This window comes from Ovis canadensis, chromosome 2, assembly GCF_042477335.2.
Source record: "Ovis canadensis isolate MfBH-ARS-UI-01 breed Bighorn chromosome 2, ARS-UI_OviCan_v2, whole genome shotgun sequence".
NCBI lineage: Eukaryota > Metazoa > Chordata > Mammalia > Artiodactyla > Bovidae > Ovis > Ovis canadensis.
Window position 1 is genome coordinate 237,528,055 of NC_091246.1, and position 18,155 is coordinate 237,546,209.

At 41.4% G+C, this 18,155-nt stretch overlaps 1 protein-coding gene across 3 annotated transcripts in view; it reads left to right on the plus strand.

Moving 5' to 3' along the window:
* The window catches only part of FBXO36 (F-box protein 36), a 103,230-nt gene that overhangs the window by 46,361 nt on the left and 38,714 nt on the right, over positions 1-18,155 (plus strand). For all 3 annotated transcript variants that reach the window (XM_069578516.1, XM_069578515.1, XM_069578517.1), the window contains exon 2: positions 17,326-17,434. In XM_069578516.1, the coding sequence (XP_069434617.1) occupies positions 17,326-17,434 (109 nt within the window). The remainder of the gene's footprint in view (positions 1-17,325; positions 17,435-18,155) is intronic.

Consider the following 18,155-nt stretch of genomic DNA (forward strand, 5'->3'; position numbering starts at 1 on the left):
CTATTAAAATAACTTCTCTTCCTTCCAGTTATTTTCTTATTGTACCCCAGTGGCTTATGGTAAAGAATCCACCTACAGTGCAGGAGACACAGGAGATGTGGTTTGATCCCTGGTCCAGGAAGATCCTTTGGAGGAGGAAATGGCAACACACTCCAGTATTCTTACCTGGAGAATTCCATGGACATTGAGCCTAGCAGGCTAGAGTCCATAGGGTCTCAAAGAGTCGGACACATCTGAAGCGACTGAGAACAGCACAGCTAGAAAAGTACTGTGTTTTGTTTTTTTTTTCTGCGCTAGGTCTTCCTGGCTGTGCTGGGGGGTTGTTGCTTTGGGTGGGCTTTCTCTAGTTGAGGTGAGCGGGGGCTACTCTTTGGTTTGGTGTGTGGGCCTCTCATTCCTGTGGCTTCTGTTGTTATGGAGTACAGGCTCTAGGCTCTCAGGCTTGGTAATTGACGCCGGCAGCTACTCCAGGGCACGTGGAATCTTCCCGGACCAGGGATTGAGCCTGTGTCCTCTGCATTGGCAGGCAAGATTCTTATCCCCTGTGCCATCAGGAAGTCTCGAAAACCAAAAATATTGTTGAATAAAAGTGGCCTTTTCCTGATTTAAATGTCAAGACTTCAGTGGACTTCCTTGGTGGCACAGTGGGTAAGAATCCACCTACCTGTGCTGGAGACATAGGTTCAATCCCTGGTCCAGGAAGATTCCGCATGGAAGGGAGCAGTTAAATCCATTCGGCACAACTACTGAAGCCTGTGTGCGCTACAGCCCATGCTCCACAACAAGAGAAGCCACCACAGTGAGAAGCCCGTGCACCTCAATCAAGAGTAGCCCCCGTTTGCTGCAACTCTAGAGAAAGCCCCTGTGTACCAACAAGGACCCAGTGCAGCCAAAAATAAATAATTAATTTTTAAAATGTCAGGGCTTCAGTATTTTACCATTCAATATGATGTTTACCTTCAGAAGGAAATGGTAACCCACTCTGGTATACTTGCCTGGAGACTCCCATGGACAGAAGAGCCTGGCAGGCTATAGTCCATGGGGTCGCAAGAGTTGGACATGACTTAGCGACTAAACCACCACCATGAGGTTGACCAGGTATATGGGTTTGTATATATGTGAGTGTGTGTATATAAATAAATTTTATCATATTTAGGTAGTTTCGTTCTATCAGTATTTTACTTAGGATTTATATTAGGAATGGCCACTGAATTTTGTCAGCAATTTGGGGCATTGATTATGCTAACACTAGGATGTTTTCTCTTTATTATTGCAATGAATTATATTGATATTAAATATCAGAATGGTAGTTTAGGAAAATATATGAATATCCTTCCAGTGTGGGAGGCTTTCTTACTAAGCTGTGCTGTGTTTAGTTGCTCAGTCATGTCCAACTCTTTGTGATCCCATGGACTGTAGCCCTTCAGGCTCTGATGTCCATGGGGTTTCTCCAGGCCAGAATACTGGAGTGGGTAGCCTTTCTCTTCTCCAGGCGATCTTCCCAACTCAGGGATCCAACCCAGGTCTCCCATATCGCAGACGGATTCTTTACTGTCTGAGCCACTAGGGAAGCCCAAGAATACTGGAGTGGGTAACCTATCCCTTCTCCAGCAGATCTTCCTGACCCAGGAATCGAACTGGGGTCTCCTGCATTGCAGGCAGATTCTTTACCAACTGAGCTACCAGGGAAGCTCAGAAAAGCCAAAAGGGAAAAGATTTCAGGATATAAGTTTAGACAAAATTGTTGGGGCTTCCCTGGCAGTTTCAGCAGTTAAGACTTTGTGCTTCCATTGCAGGGGGCACAAGTTCAATCCTTGTTTGGGGAAAGAAGATCCTACTTGCCACACAGCACAGTGGGGAAAAAGAAAAAAATGTTACATTTCTGAAATGCTATATATAGCATAAACAATGTCAGTTGACACCCTCATCAAATAAAAAATTATAACCACGAATATAAAAAGACCTTTTATGAATTGATAAGAAAAAGATAAGCCATAAGGGAAAGTAAAAACACTATATGATCAGGCAATTCATTAATTCAGCAATTTCATTTTTACTTCCTCCTATATTACTGACACACATCTAGATCTTAAGATAATAGCAATGAGCCAAACAGACAAAGACTCCCAGCCTCATGGACCTAGTATTCTAGTGGGGAGTCACTAGTGTTACCTCACCTACTCCTTTGTGTGATTGTGTCAAAACTTTTTTCACAACCAATCTCCTTTTGCCCAATGCAAGTTGCTTCTAATTTTTGAATCCACCTGTCAATGCAGGAGATGTGGGTTCAATCCTTTGGTTGGGAAGATCCCCTGGAGGAGGAAACAGCAATCCACTCCAGTATTCTTGCCTGGGACATCCCATCAACAAAGGAACCTAGCGGGTTATAGTCCTTGGGGTCCCAAATTTTGTACCATAATTATGAGATTACCTGTTTCTACACAGCCTTGCTAACAGAGTTCTCTTTCAGTCTTTAGGATTTTGCCAGTCTGGATAGATGAGGAACAGAAAATACATAGCTTGGCATGATTTTAATGTCCTTTTCTATTATTCTATGTGAAATTCAGCATCTTTTCATGTTTATAAGCCTTGTGAATTTTTTTCTTCCTGTGAACTTGGTTTTCCTTTTTTTTTTTTTGGCTCATTTAAAAAATTATCATTTTTTGGTCATTGTTGGTCATTTCTCTATTTCTACAAACTTTTTAGGGAGATTAACCCTTTGTTGTAATATTCATTATGAATGTTTTTCCCAGTTTATCACTTTTTTTTTTTGTCTTTGTTTGCCTTTTTTTTTAAAATCAGGTTTTTAAAATTTTTATTTATTTTTGGCTGTGCTGGGTCCTCCTTGCTGTGCAGGCTTTTCTCTAGTTGCAACTGTGGCAGCTACTCTGTAGTTGCTGCTCAGTAGTTGTGGTTCCCAGGCTCTAGAGCAAAGGCTCAATTGTTGTCGTGCACAGGCTTAGTTGCTTCTCAGTATGTGGGATCTTCCTGGACCAGGGATTGAACCCACGTCTCTTTCATTGGGAGGCAGATTCCTCACCACTGAGCCACCAGGGAAACCCTAAATCAGGCTTCTTGCTATTCTTTTAGTAAAATAAAATTTATCCTTTTTAGATTTCATACATTTGGTAAATGTATAACCAACACCATAATAAAGATATAAAATATTTTCACCCACCCCCAAAGTTTACCCATGTTGCTTTGCAGTCAGTCCCCTTTCCCTCCCTCATCCCCTGGTACCACTGACCTGATTTCTGTTTTGCCTCTTTCAGCATGCTCTAAATAGAATCACACAGTATATATGGTTCTTTTTTAAATTTTGCTCCTTTCTCTTGGCATAATGCTTTTGAGATTCAACCATGTTTTTGCAGGTAAGAGCAGTTCTATTTATTGCTGATTAATATTTTTTTCATATTGATGTATTTATCTATTTACCAGTTGATAGATATTTTGTTTTTCCCAATTTGAAGGCGTTATGAACAAAGCTGCTTTAAACATTTCCATGCAGGTCTTTGGAGACTTTGCCATACACACGTTTTTTGTATTTATGTATTCAAATGTATAAATCAATTTTCTTTTTTCAAGTGGTCACCCAATAGTTCCCAAACTCATAAATCAATCATTTAAATCTGATTTAAGAAACATTATTTTAGAATTATTTGTAATTATTTATAATTTACTTAAAACATTTTAAATTTATTATAATTATGTATTTATCACAATATTCAATTATCACAAACATTCAATTAAACTTAGAACTTACAAAACTATTTTTCTTTAAACCCTCAAATACAACTTGCAACCTAGTAAATTCAATTATAAACCAAGTAATTTTGTGTAAAAATTAAAAACACTCATTTTCATTGTTCTGTGATTAATGTTTAATTCACTTATACGTTTAACAAGTTGTAATCCTGTAGCCGTGAAATTAAAAGACTCTTACTCCTTGGAAGGAAAGTTACGACCAATCTAGATAGCATATTCAAAAGCAGAGACATTACTTTGCCAACAAAGGTCCATCTAGTCCAGGCTATGGTATTTCCAGTGGTCACGTATGGATGTGAGAGTTGGACTGTGAAGAAAGCTGAGCACAGAAGAATTGATGCTTTTGAACTGTGATGTTGAAGACTCTTGAGAGTCCTTTGGACTGCAAGGAGATCTAACCAGTCCATCCTAAAGGAGATCAGTACTGGGTGTTTTTTGGAAGGACTGATGCTAAAGCTGAAATTCCAATACTTTGGCCACCTCATGCAAAGAGTTGACTCACTGGAAAAGACCCTGATGCTGGGAGGGATTGAGGGCAGGAAGAGAAGGGGACGACAGAGGATGAGATGGCTGGATGGCATCACCGACTGGATGGGCATGAGTTTGAGTAGACTCGGGAGTTGGTGATGGACAGGGAGGCCTGGCGTGCTGCAATTTATGGGGTCGCAAAGAGTTGGACACGACTGAGCGACTGAACTGAACTGACTGAATCTCTTAAACATTTAAGCGCTGTTTACAAACTTAATCAAATTACCTTGAGATTATAAATTAAAGTCATAAAACTTATAAATCTAACACGTTAAATTCTCTTAAATTTAAATACAGTGTGCCCCCTACATATGAACCTTCAAGTTCATACACGAACTTTCTGTGTCTAGTCACGTAAGCTAGTTCATGTGCACTCATCCTCTACAGGTGGTTGTGTTTGTGTGCTTGAATACAGTGCTGTGTAGCATGCAGTAGTGCTGCACCTGTGAGTCCAGGGCGTCCAGAAGCAAGCAGAATAGCAGTGGTAAGGTAAGCTGGCCGTTGTACTGTCCTACGGTACTTCTCAAGGTATTGCACTGTAAAATTAAAATTGGTTTGTTTATTGTTTGTGTTTGTTTGTTTTCTATACATTATTGTGTGAAAAGTACTATAAACCTATTACAGTACAGTATTATACATTTGATTGTGTTAGGTGGTACCTAGGCTTACTTTGTTAAACTTACAAACTGGACTTACGAATGTGCTCTTGGAAGGGAATGCGTTCATATGTAGCGGACTTACTATAACACTGACACACTCAATTAAATCCTCTTAAGAATTTCAATCTATATCAAGCACTTCTGACATCTGAAGAGATAGTTACAAATCTAACAAAATTAAGCCACATGTTTATAGTGAAGTAAACTTAAAAATGTAGATAGTCAAACTCTTTTAAACGTTTAAACATCTTAAAATCATTATACACTTAATACATATTCCTGAGTTTAAACATTGACTAAGTTTGCTAGTGGAAACTTAATCATTTGCATTAGCCTATGTATTTAAATTAAAATGATATATATAGTATGTCAGGTTCTGGACAGCATTTTAAACATCTTAAGGATACACAAAGCACAGCTTCTAGTTAAAGTCCTATTATATATCTTCCCTCCCTCTGGCAACGCTGCTAAAATAACAATTATAGGGTTTTTCTAAAGCATAAACCCACAAGACAGAGAGACAGGGAATGGCAATGAAGGCAACAATTTTGCATGCTACAAAGATGACTTAGCGGTAGCTGGCTTAACAGTCCTGAAAAAGCTGAATTTTAAGCTAGTGGTAGAGAAGTCAGGAAGTAATCAGATTTGTACCCCAGAACCTCAAAGCAGGGGCAATTCAGAAACAGGGAGAAACAGGTACTTTGAAGAAAGTGAGAAAGGACCTGTGAACAGGAGTGATGGTTGATATCCCATTTAAGATGTGGTTAGAACCACCTTCTTCATCCTCTACTTCCAACCCCCTTTCCTCTGCACAACCAACAACAGCTTTCCCTCACCCCTCAGGAGAGGACTGGAAGTTTGGTCTCTGGAGGGGCAGACTAAGGATTCAGTGGACTCCGGACCCCAGGTCACTGGGGACAGAGGAACTCAGAGCTAAAGATGGCATGGAAGTAAATCCAAATCCAAATGCTGAACTGAGAGACTCATTCTGACTTCCCAGTGGCTCATGGAGAGCTTCAGGCAGTGAGAATTATACCCTCCAGGGAGAAAGCTGGAAGATGCTTCACCAGCCAAGAAGAGATCTTACGATTTTAATAGGATCCTCCAACCAAAGAGCTTCAGCAGATCACCCAACAGTGAGATCCTCACTGGATAATCTTTGCTCAAATGCCCAGAACCTCCACGCAGCTACCTAGCACTCTACTCCTAAATAGATGTGAATGGTGAAGAGTTATCAGGCTTTTGTGTTTGTGCTCAGTGGCTCAGTAGAGTCTGACTCTTTGTGACCCCATGGACTGTATAGCCCACCAGTGGGATTTTCCAGGCAGGAATTCTGGACTGGGTTGCCATTTCCTTCTCGAGGGGATCTTCCTGACCCAGGGATTGAACCCAAGTCTCCTGAAGCCCCAGCATTGGCTGGTGGAGCCACTGAGCCATTTGGGAAGCCCCTATCAGTATTTTGAGGAAAGCCAGAGCAAGTCAACAACAAAAACATATAGGAAATGTAACTTTGGAAAAAATGACTACAATAAACAAAAAATAAAATACTCCTCAGTAATATCCTTGGAAGGATAAGAAAGTTATTATAGCCACAAAATAAGAGCATCACACAATAAAAAAGAAACATTTGGAAAACTAAGAAGAAATTTTAGAAAAAAATAAAATAGGAAAAATGAAAAACTCCATGGAAGAGTTGGAAGATAAAATAGAAAAAATCTCCTAGAAAAAAAGAACCAAAGGTAAGAAATAGACAATAGGAAAGGAAAACAAAATAATAAAAGAATTAGACCAGGATGTCCAGATCTGGAAATAAGAAATTCCAGAAAAAAGTATACAAGAAAGTCTTCTAGATGTGAAGTATTCTCAGGTTCTAAGCTCTCACCAAGTACCCTGAAAAATGAATGAAAAAGGATTCATAACAGCTGTCTCAAGCAAGGTCCACTGAGGAGGCAGAAATCATCCTTATTTTATCAGAGACAATTTATTATTAAGAATTGCTAAGTAACAGAAGACAGTTAACATAAAGAGGGTAAAAGTAGGCAAAAACTTGTACACAGATGTTTATAGAACTTTGATTTGTAATAGCTAGAAACTGAAAACAACTCAGGAACCTAAGCATCAAAGCAAAGTTTGGAAGAAAATGCAGACACTGGGAGAGCACAGTTTGAGACGGGAGGGAATGGGGGTGAATCTGAGATGTTCACAGCATTCCCAAAGCGGAAGTCAAAAGGAGGCTAGTCAAAGTGACTGCAGAGCCAGCCTAAGAGCCAGCACCTTATTGCTGTGATTGCTAAGCTCTTGATGTCACAGAGATAACATTCTGAGTAAAACATTAAAGACTCAGGTGTTGAATATGGGAAAGTGTTAGGAATACCTTCATCTATTTATTCTACTGATGTGTGTGTGTGTGTGTGTGTGCATGCGTGTGCGCACGCTAAGTTGCTTCAGTTGTGTCTGACTCTTTGCAACCCCGTGGACGGTAGCCTGCCAGGCTCCTCTGTCCATGGGATTCCCCAGGCAGGAATACTAAGTGGGTTGTCATGCCCTTCTCCAGGGGATCTTCCTGACCCAGGGACTGAACCCGAGTCTCTTATGGATCCTGCATTGGCAGGCAGGTTCTTTACCACTAGTGCCACCTGGGAAGACCCTTAGGTATATATGAGAGTAATATAAATTTATTATATTAAAATTAATGTAATATACATATTGTGTTAATATAATTCATAAAATTAATGAAGTACAGTCGACCCTTGAACAGTGTGGGGGGTGGAGCATCAACCCTCCCCGCAGCTGTGAGTTCTTTTAGAACTCCCCTGTCCATCCTCCCAATTGAACATTTTATACTTGTGGATTCAGTCAACCACAGGTCATGTGGTTCTGCAGTAAATATTTAGTGAAAACAGTTTTCCTATGTATGAACTTGTATAGTTCAAACCATGTTGGCCAAGGGTCCACTGTAATATAACTGCTGAAAATAACATAATAAAATGTATGTCTAGTAAAGAATAAAAGAGCTCTTTCAATGTAAAATAAGCGATAAAAATCAATTTGGTTTTAGTTTCCCTCACAGTGTTATTTCTTTATACATAATATATTATGCTGTGGCATTCAGTATATGGTGTACTAGATCTGGTGGAATATGGCATTATTTCACATAAAAACACATTTAAAGGGAAAGAGATTCCCAACACAGTGATGGTGCTCTGGCTTCTCCTCTCAACAATCTATTGGTTCTGTCTCTAGGTGACACTGTTGTCACCTCAGGCTGGTGACATTCAACCTCATAGTGACAGAATGGTTGCTGCTACTCCAGTGATCACATCAAAGCACAGTAGCCAGTGCCCCCAAAGAGGCTGTGTTTCTCATGAATGAAAAATGTCAGCTGCCATATATAGGATGTTGGGAACTCAGGATGGAGACAAACGGATTGCCTGCTGTCAAGCCCTTAGTGACTATAGCCACCCCCAGCAGTGTACCATGAGGGGACTCAGGATGGGAAAAAACATGATACCAACTCTAGATAGCTAGGGTGCATATCAAAGGAATGATTACAGTAAGCCCAGATTCTTGCATCTTTCCATACATAGAAAAGCACTAGTCATTAACTTGAGATGTCTGGTTTTCTTTAATTATTGGTAATCTTTTAATGCTCTGACTACCTAACCAGTCCATTCTAAAGGAGATCAGCCCTGGGTGTTCTTGGAAGGAATGATGCTAAAGCTGAAACTCCAGTACTTTGGCCACCTCATGCGAAGAGTTGACTCATTGGAAAAGAGTCTGATGCTGGGAGGGATTGGGGGCAGGAGGAAAAGGGAAAACAGGAGGAAAAGGGGAAAACAGAGGATGAGATAACTGGATGGCATCACTGATTCGATGGACGTGAGTCTGAGTGAACTCCAGGAGTTGGTGATGGACAAGGAGGCCTGGCATGCTGCAATTAATGGGGTTGCAAGGAGTCGGACATGACTGAGCGACTGAACTGAACTGAACTGAACCTTATCTTTGTCACAAAACTATATGTCCTGTCTCCTTACCTCTTCAGAGCTATCTGAGAGGTTGCTTCCCAGACTTGAAGTCCTCAGAAAGTCTGCAAATAAAACATAATTCTCCAATTTAGTGAATTTTTTTTTCAGTTGACATTCCTTATAAGTGATAAAATCTATCCCAGAACTTCCTGGAGATTTCTCCTGGTGTCTCACATGCCTGCGCTCACACTGATCACTGGCAGGGGGAAAAACCTACCAAGAATGGTTTACACCAGGACTTCCCTGGTTTGTAAGACTCCATGCTCCCACTGCAGGGAGCCTGGGTTTGATCCCTAGTTGGGGAACTAAGATTCTGCATGACACACAGCTCGGTCTAAAAGGGAAAATAAAGGGAAAAAAAAAAAAAGAATCGCTTAGACCAGTCATGTCCTACCCCCTGGATCTAGAGGTGAGGCCTGTGCTGAGCACCAGCAATGCAGAGGAGAGAGGCCATAGGATAAATCAGGATTCCTGTAGGAAGAGCAGGTGGGCAAAAAAATGCCAGGTAGCAACTGGCAATGTCTGCCACTGGTTCCTAATCACATCCACTGTGTTGAGGAGTTAATTCTCCAAAGACAGCTTCATTTCTGAGTTCCTAAAGGAAGAAAGAATTTCAGTGCAGTCAGTTCTCCTTTATTAAAGATTTCAGGTTATTCCATTCTCATTTTAGCCTCAGACTCATCTTTCCCATAATTCATAATGATGCTTTTATTCCCAATATAGAAAAATTCCTACTATTCCAATTTCAATAGCTGAAAATCTCAAGTTTTGCTGTGTCTAGACAAATCGAGCCAAACAGAGGAATGCATAGTTGATGTTATAAATGTGGATCAAAGCACATCATAATTGTTTATAATTTAAATATGCATTGAAATAAAATATCTTTATAATTCATTTTTTAAAATAATGTCCTTCTACGTTTTGGAATGCCGGTACTTCGTGAGCTTTTGAGTAATATCAAAAGGTAAAATTACTCGCAGTGTGCCCTTGCAATTCTTTGCTTCTCCATTTCTCAGTAGACTGTTCAGATAACAAAATCCTTCTTTACTAAATAGAAGATCTAATTTCATAAACTCTCTCTGACACAGTATCTCAACCCCATTCTTTAAAACCCCCTAATCATATATGATTTCCAAAACAGGGGAAAATTTGGTCTCATGGAGTAACACTAGTCTGCAGGAGAAAGCAGAAGTAGTCATGTGCTAAATTACAATCATATTTCCTGGGCAGATGCTTCGAAAGATTCAGAATGCCTCATTTAGTCTGTGGTATCTGGCAAGTCACCCTAATCTTTCACAGACAGATAATTATGCTGTGGGGAAAATACTTAGAGCAAAGGATGTGCAATTCTTAATGATTATTGATGATCAGAAAAGTCAAATACCAAGTCAGAACGAAATAAAGATTTTTCGTTTTTGTTGGTCCATGCCATGCAGCTTTTGAGATCTTAGTTCACTGACAAGGGATAACCTGTTCCCCCCGCAGTAGAAGCTCAGAGTCCTAACCACTGGACAGCCAGGGAATTCCCTAAAGATCTTTGAAGAATACAATTAAGAGAGCAGAACTTAATGACGTATGATTGAGTATTGTTAGACAGTTGATGAGAACAAAGATAAGGTTCTGGTCTGTGGGTATTTGGAACTGGGTGTTATAAATACGAAGAACTGACCAGCAAGGGAACAGGAAGGCAAAGGGAGAAAGAAAGAGGCAAAGACCCTCCTTCACAGAGCTCACTCGCTGGCCTCCTGTGTCTGGCCTCCTGCTGGGCACTTTGCACTTATCCCAGGTCATCCCTCAGAAGTTGAGTGAAGTGAGCATAGGGGGTTATCTTGGAGAAGAAGAAGCTGAGGTCCCAAGAGATTAAGACTTTTGCCTAATAAACATGACAGAAACCAGGCTTTACACCCAGGAGAAGGAAATGGCAACCCACTCCAGTATTCTTGCCTGGAGAATCCCATGGACTGTAGCCTGCCAGGCTCCTCTGTCCATGGAGTTGCAAGAGCTGGACACGACTTAGCGACTAAACCACCGCCACCATTCCTAATACCAGAGGCTCTCCTGTTGTCCCAGTAGCAGGAGTTTTCAGCCAGGTATAGTGATGGGAGTAGGATGGTCTCTGATCTGGGGACTGGGATTGGGGTGTGTGTTGTCCAAATATATCCAAATGCTGAGATGCCTGCTGTGTACAACGTTTCCCAGTGCCCTCTGGAGGGCTGCCTTGTGAGTCCCTCTCCTGTTGGAAAAAGACTTAAGCTCTAGGGACCTTCACTGGGTGAATGACAGATACCTCATTGTCTTGATAATTTGTGTAGAAAAGATGTTGGGGGATTAGTGAGGAATCTTAGACCTCTCTTTTGGAAATAAGCTCAGTTTTCAAATTTATTGAAATGATTCCCTGGAAATACATGAGAAATCTAACTATATGCTAAATTTAACCAACAATTTTAAAGAATTCTCACAGATCACAGGATTTCTATTAAGATACAAAATGATAATGAGGCTGATTGCTTGCCTCTCCTGGAGAGGGTATGAGGCAACAAAAAAGAGCTAGACTCTTTCTAGGTCAGCCTCTGCCTGGTAAGAGATGCTGGGGCAAGTTATTTTACTCATCTGAGATCCACTTCATAATAAGACAGTCACGCACTGCTCACTGGGAGATTGACGAAACCCTCATTCTAGTCAGGTCTGTTGTGGTAGTTATTCAGTTGTGTCTGACTCTTTGTGACCCTGTGGACTGTAGCCTGCGAGGCTCCACTGTCCTTGGAATTCTCCAAGCAAGAATACTGGAGTGGCTAGGCAGCTCTAAACAGTCACAAAACCCCTGGGAAGTACCTCTGTGGCTTTTCTTACAGGCAGGATTCTTCATTACCAAAACATTCACATTTGATAAGAATATGTTCAAAACAGCATTTACAGATTTTAAGGTTTTCAAAACAGAGATACATATATAAGAATAACTTTCTATGTGTTCTGAGTTAAGCTAATATTATGAGAGCTGGTACCCAAGTCATAACTACTTAGGGATCCTCTTTGGCTTCCTTCAAGCTGGATCTTTCATGTGAAATGGTTGCATTTACTGCCAAGCTAATGCCCCTTCTCCCTGCACATATATTTTCCTTTAAATATTTGGAGCTGGGGTGTATATACTTTCAAGCCTTTTGACCAGTGATCGTTAACAGTGATCTATGTTATTAGTGATTTCTTCACAAATTATTTTATTGGCGACAGAGTATTCCATCATTTAAATGTGCCATGATTATTTAATTACTCCCAACTATTGGACCCTTAGGTCAGCACTGATTTTTCATTATTATAATTAGCCTATGGGCTTCCCTGATGGCTCAGATGGTAAAGAATCTGCCTGCAATGCAGAAGACCCAGATTCAATTCCTGGGTCAGAAAGATACCCTGGAGAAGGGAATGGCAACCCATTCCAGTATTCTTGCCTGGAGGATTCCATGAACAGAGGAGCCTGGCAGGCTACAGTCCATGGGGTCACAGCTGAGTGACTAACACACACACACATAATTAGACTACAACAAACTTTCCTATATAAAAAATGTCGTATACATCTCTGATAAATTGAGAGTAGAATGTCTGGGTCAAAGGGCATGGATGATTTCAAGGTTTGGGGGAGATACTATCAAGTCAATTTACACTCCTCTCAATGAGTGTTGAGGGCTCCCATTTTACCTTGTCGTCACAAGTATTGAGTTTTGTCACTTAAAAAAAGCTTAACTAATTTGAGAGACAATGTCTAGTATCTTTTTCTGTTTTAATAGGTTTTTTAAAGAATACTTATTTGTCCGCACTGGGTCTTAGTTACAGCACAGGGGATCTTCTTGCATCATGAAGGATCTTTTATTTTGGTGCACGGGCTCTGACGATCCAGTACTTCAGTCACCTGATGCGAAGAGCTGACTCATTGGAAGAGACCCTGATGCTGTGAAAAACTGAGGGCAAGAGGAGAAGGGGGTGACAGAGGATGAGACAGTTGGATGGCATCACTGACTCAATGGACATGAATTTGAGCAAACTCAGGGAGATGGTGACGGACAGAGAAGCCTGGCATGCTGCATGCCATGGGGTCGCAAAGTCAGACATGACTTAGCAACCGAACAACAACAACAATGGGCTTGGAGCACGTAGCTTTCCGTAGTTGTGGCACACGAGCTTAGTTGCTCTGCGGCGTGTAGGATCTTAGTTCCCTGATCAGGGATCGAACGTGTGTCTCCTGCATTGCAAGGTGGATTCTTAATCACTAGACCACCAGGGTAGTCCTTTTAACAGGCTTTAATATCTCACATAATAGAGTCTCGACAAGGCTAAGTTATGGTTCCGAGGATCAGATTTCTGTGTACTGCTCTGATATACAGAGCAGTGTAGATTTTATGTAAAGAGAGCTTTGTGACTCACAACAAGCCCTGTGTTTGCGAGTGAGGAGTGAGGAGGCTGGCTTCTGGTTCTAGTCAGTCGTGTTTCCTTAGGCAAGTGTTCTATTCTCAGGCATTTATTTTAAATACCTCAGAGGAGCCAGTTGGATGCTTGTCTGTGTTGCAAGGTAACTTGGGTCTGTGCCCTGAGGAGCCTCCCTCCTGAGGCTGTTACAGCAAGCACTTCAAATATTGCTTTCTAACTCAGTCCCTGAGGGTTTAATTAATTAGCAGAAGGAATGTCAGAAATAATTTTTAATTGATGAAATGATTGATGTGCAAGATATGAAGCTGACAAGTAAGGCTGTAATGTGTCTTTCTGCATTTTTTTTGAACAACATAAGTAAGCTTAGTAATCAAATGTTTCCGGAGTTGCACCCTGTCTAGAACTCCATGTGTTCCAAAATCTTCCATTTTACCTACAATACAGTTGTTTGATCTGGCTAGAGGGGTAGCTGATTAGATTATTATAACAGGTGCACTTGCCCCAGAGAGAAACTTTGCTGTGAAGTTTCCTGTAGAATGTTAAAGTGGGCTGGGGCTGCGGGGCACTCCACTGAGCTTCCAGAAACATGTTTTGGACTCCTGTAGTGTCTGTCTTTCTTCTGTCAGAATTCAATTGTAAGATAACATCTGGTAGGTGTAGGCTGTAGGTGAAACAGGAGGAAAGGGGGCAGAGCACAACCTTTAGAGGAATGGGACGTGACAAAACTGGTTAGAACCAACTAGATCCAAGATGGCAGGTAAGTAGACTTCCAGTGGACCTTGAGCTTCATTGTAAGATCACTGTAATACATTAGCATGCTAAATGACACCCACCAGTACCGTGACGGTTCTGAGGCCAAACATAAGAGGTCAAAAGTGGGCAGTTGCCCAATTCGTGGAAATCTCTGTCCCCTCCACCCAAAATAGTAGGAATAACCCTCCTATTCATTAGAAAATTGCCCAGCCCATAAAAACTAACCATGCCATATTGTGGGGCCCCTCAGCTTCTGAGATGGCCCACACTGTCTGTGATGTGCCTTTTTCTCTGAATAAAGTCACTTTTCACCTATCATTTCATCTCTGAGTTCCTTCATGTCCAGGCAAAAGCCTTAAATTCACTGGGAATGTAAGGAGGGACACCTATCATTTCTGACTTAACCTCTTTGAAGTGTTTTCCTCCTTCAGATGAGTGGCAGGAAATGAACTGAATTATTTCTGAGATCACAGCTAGTCCTACGAGTTCTAGATTATGTGCATAAAGAACACACATATATTCAAATGACCTGGCATATCCAATAGAAAGGAAATATTTGTCATAATATTTAATGTTAATTTTAGTGATACTTAATAGAAGGAAATGGAAAGGAAAATAGAAGTGCAGAGAGATTAAATAAATGGGCTAGGTCTATCTTTGTTCCAAGATTCATGCTCTTCTACTGTTAACTCCTGATCCCCTTTCATTATAGATTGAATTGTGTCCCTGGTGGCTCAGATGGTAAAAATATGCTTGCAATCCTGGAGACCCAGTTTTGAACCCTGGGTTGGGAAGATCTCCTGGAGAAGGGAATGGTTACCCACCCCAGTACTCTTGCCTGGGAAATCCCTGGACAGAGGAGCCTGGAGGTCTATAGTCCATGGGTTCATGAAGCGTTGGATGTGACTGAGTGACTAACACACTTTTTAAATTCTTATGTTGAAAACTGTATTTGTAGATAGGACTTGTCAAGAACTAAATAAGGTCATAAGGATGGGGCCCTAGTCCGACAGAACCAGTGTCCTTAAAGGAAGAGGAAGAGACACCAGGGTTGCACATACTCACAGGAAAGGCCATGTGAGGACAGTGAGAAGATGCCACCTGCAAGCCAAGGAAAGAGGCCTCGGGAGACACCAAACTTGCCAACACCTTGATCCTGCACTTCCTGCCTCCAGAGCTGTGAGAGAATAAGTTTCTAGTGTTCATGCCACCCAGTCTGTGGTGTTTTTCTATGGTAGCCCTAGGAGACTGATAAACCCTTAACTTTATGCAGATGGGGCAGAAAGATGCTTAAGAGAATGATTTTGGTGAGCCTCATACCAGGAAAAAAAAACAAAATAGGAAGGCTAAGGGATTTTCTAAAGGGAATTAGCTACCTCAGTTTTGTGAGATTACGGAGCTCTGAAACTTAAGTACATATTTTCCCCTCAGCTCCTGTGGTAGTGGTTTAGTTGCTAAGACATGTCCAACTCTTGTGACCCCATAGACTTTAGCTTGCCAGCCTCTTTGTCCATGGGATTCTCCAGGCAAGAACACTGGAGTGGGTTGCCATTTCCTTCTCTAGGGGATCTTCCTGACCCAGGAATGGAACCCAGGTCTCCTGCATTGTAGGCAGATTCTTTACCAACTGGGCTACGAGGGAAGATCTTGTAGAGATTAGCAATAAAATCTAAGTGAAAAGCACTCTTTAGTTCATCCCATCCCATGGGGCTTCCCTGGTAGCTCAGACTGTAAACCATCTGCCTGCAATGCGGGAGACCTGGATTTTATCCCTGGGTTGGGAAGATCCCCTGGAGAAGGAAATGGCAACCTACTTGCCTGGAAAATTCCATGGATGGAGGAGCCTGATAGGCTACAGTCCATGGATCGCAAAGAGTTGGACACAACTGAGCAACTTCACTAGTTCATCCCATGAGTATTTTTTGAGGACCTACTTTCTAGTGGGCAGGGAGCTAGGTAAGATGGCATGAAGGATCTCTTCCCTCCTGAGAGAGAGTTGTGCCATCTTTCAGAAATGGGGAGTGGTTGGGGAGATTGGAGGGAAGGGACCTCAGGAGATGTTAGGGCATTTGGAGGCAACTCTTGAAGGGGAGGAAAGCTGGCTGATGCCCAGACCCACAGGCAAGGGGAAAGGGGTGAGGAAGAACAGGAGTTGTGCAGTTCATAGGCTGCAGGGATGGGCTTCCCAGACCAGCACCAGGAAGGGCCTCCAGAAAAGAGAGGAGAATGGATAGAGACCAGGGCAGTGGCCCAGGGAGGTGCACCGGGATCTGTGAGGAGCACCAGGAGTGCTGAATGGACAGGGTGGATGAGAGGAAACTAAACAAAGGGAGGCCTCTTAGTGAGTTTCACTTGCTTAACTATTTCTCCTTGAGTAGAAACTTGAGCTCATTTTTAACCTGACATGGTGATGCCAGTGAGGGAAGAACCCAGGCCTGGGAGGACAACCAGTTTCTCAGTACTGTCTATCTCCTTACCCATCTTTTCCCTGGGAGCCCTGGTGCAGAAAGAGTTCACTGTCATGAAATCAACACTGAATGTAAGTGCAGTCCATAACTGGAAAAGAGGTTGCTTCTGATAAACCAAAATGCTCACGCATTATCAGATTATCATTAACATGATAATGCATCAGTCAAATGCATTATCAGATTACCATTATCAGATCCATTACTGAGACGTGTCCTGGGTAATGACACTTTGAAGCATCAGTCAAGGCATGATGGTGTTTTTCCTGGCTCTGCCCAAGTACCTGTCATTCTGCATGAGAGAAATATCCATTCCTTGTGTCTGCCTGGTAGACAGGACAGAGAGGAGGAGGAGAACCAAGCAATTACTTTGAAATTGGCTCCTGTACATAAAGAATCTGTGTTCTCAGAAACACCTATCCTTTCAGCTCTGGGTGATTTAAGCATCAATTGACTTGATAGATTTTTTTAAGATTCCTTCCAGCATTTTGGTTTTGTGCCCCTAATCTCTAAGGAAAATGTTCCCTGATGCACATACCTCACTTTTAATTTGATGTGACACCAGTTTGCGAAGTTACGGCTGATGTTGGACACACAGCCTTATGTGCCTTCCAAGATAGTGATTTTTTTTTAAAGACCCCAGACCTAAACTCGGCTGTTGGCGTTGCAATTGGTTTTAACTCATCTCACCTTCAGTCTGTTCAATCGCAGGTAATTTTTAGATGGTGGAAGATCTCTCTGAGGAGTGAGTATCGATCAGCAAAACCTGGAGAAACAAAAGAAACTCATGAAGACTTTCTAGAGAAGTCACATCTTCAGGGTAAGGAAGGGAGTGTATTATGTACTTGCCACTGTTAAGTTCTCTTTAGTTAGTGACAGAGTTTGTCAGTGAAGTAGCAAACATCTCACCATTTGAAATATGGATATGTAGCTATGTGCTTAATTGCCTATAACAGATATGATAGAATATTGGGTTCTTTAAAAATAGAAAATTGTTAACATATCCCGAATTTCTTTTGGAAAAAAAAATCTCTGAGGGATTTCCCTGACTGTCCAGTGATTAGGACTCCACACTTCCACTGCAAGGGGCATGGATTTGATTTCTGGTTGGGGAACTAAGATTCCACATGCCAAGAAATGTGGCCCCCACAAAAAAATCGTTAATAATCTTTTTTTCATTTGGCCGAGCAGCTTGTGGTGTCTTAGTTCGCCAACCAGGAATCCATTCTGTGCCTGCAAGCCATGTGGATGAAAATGCTGAGTCCTAGCCACTGGACTGCCAGGGAATTCCCATCATTAATAATCTTAAATCATGTAGTAAATATGATTTTTCCCCCTAATATTTAATTAAAATGGCTTTCCTTTAGTTAAAAATAAGTTAAAAGATTATTCCAAAACATAATCAAATTATCAAGTCCTTAAATTCTTATGCATTTTGGCATTCATTTTAAAATCCCTACCATTTCTTTTAATAGCCAGGTTTTCATGAGAAGCAATCTTTTTTTTTTTTTTTTTTTTTTCGCCATGTCACATGGCTTGCA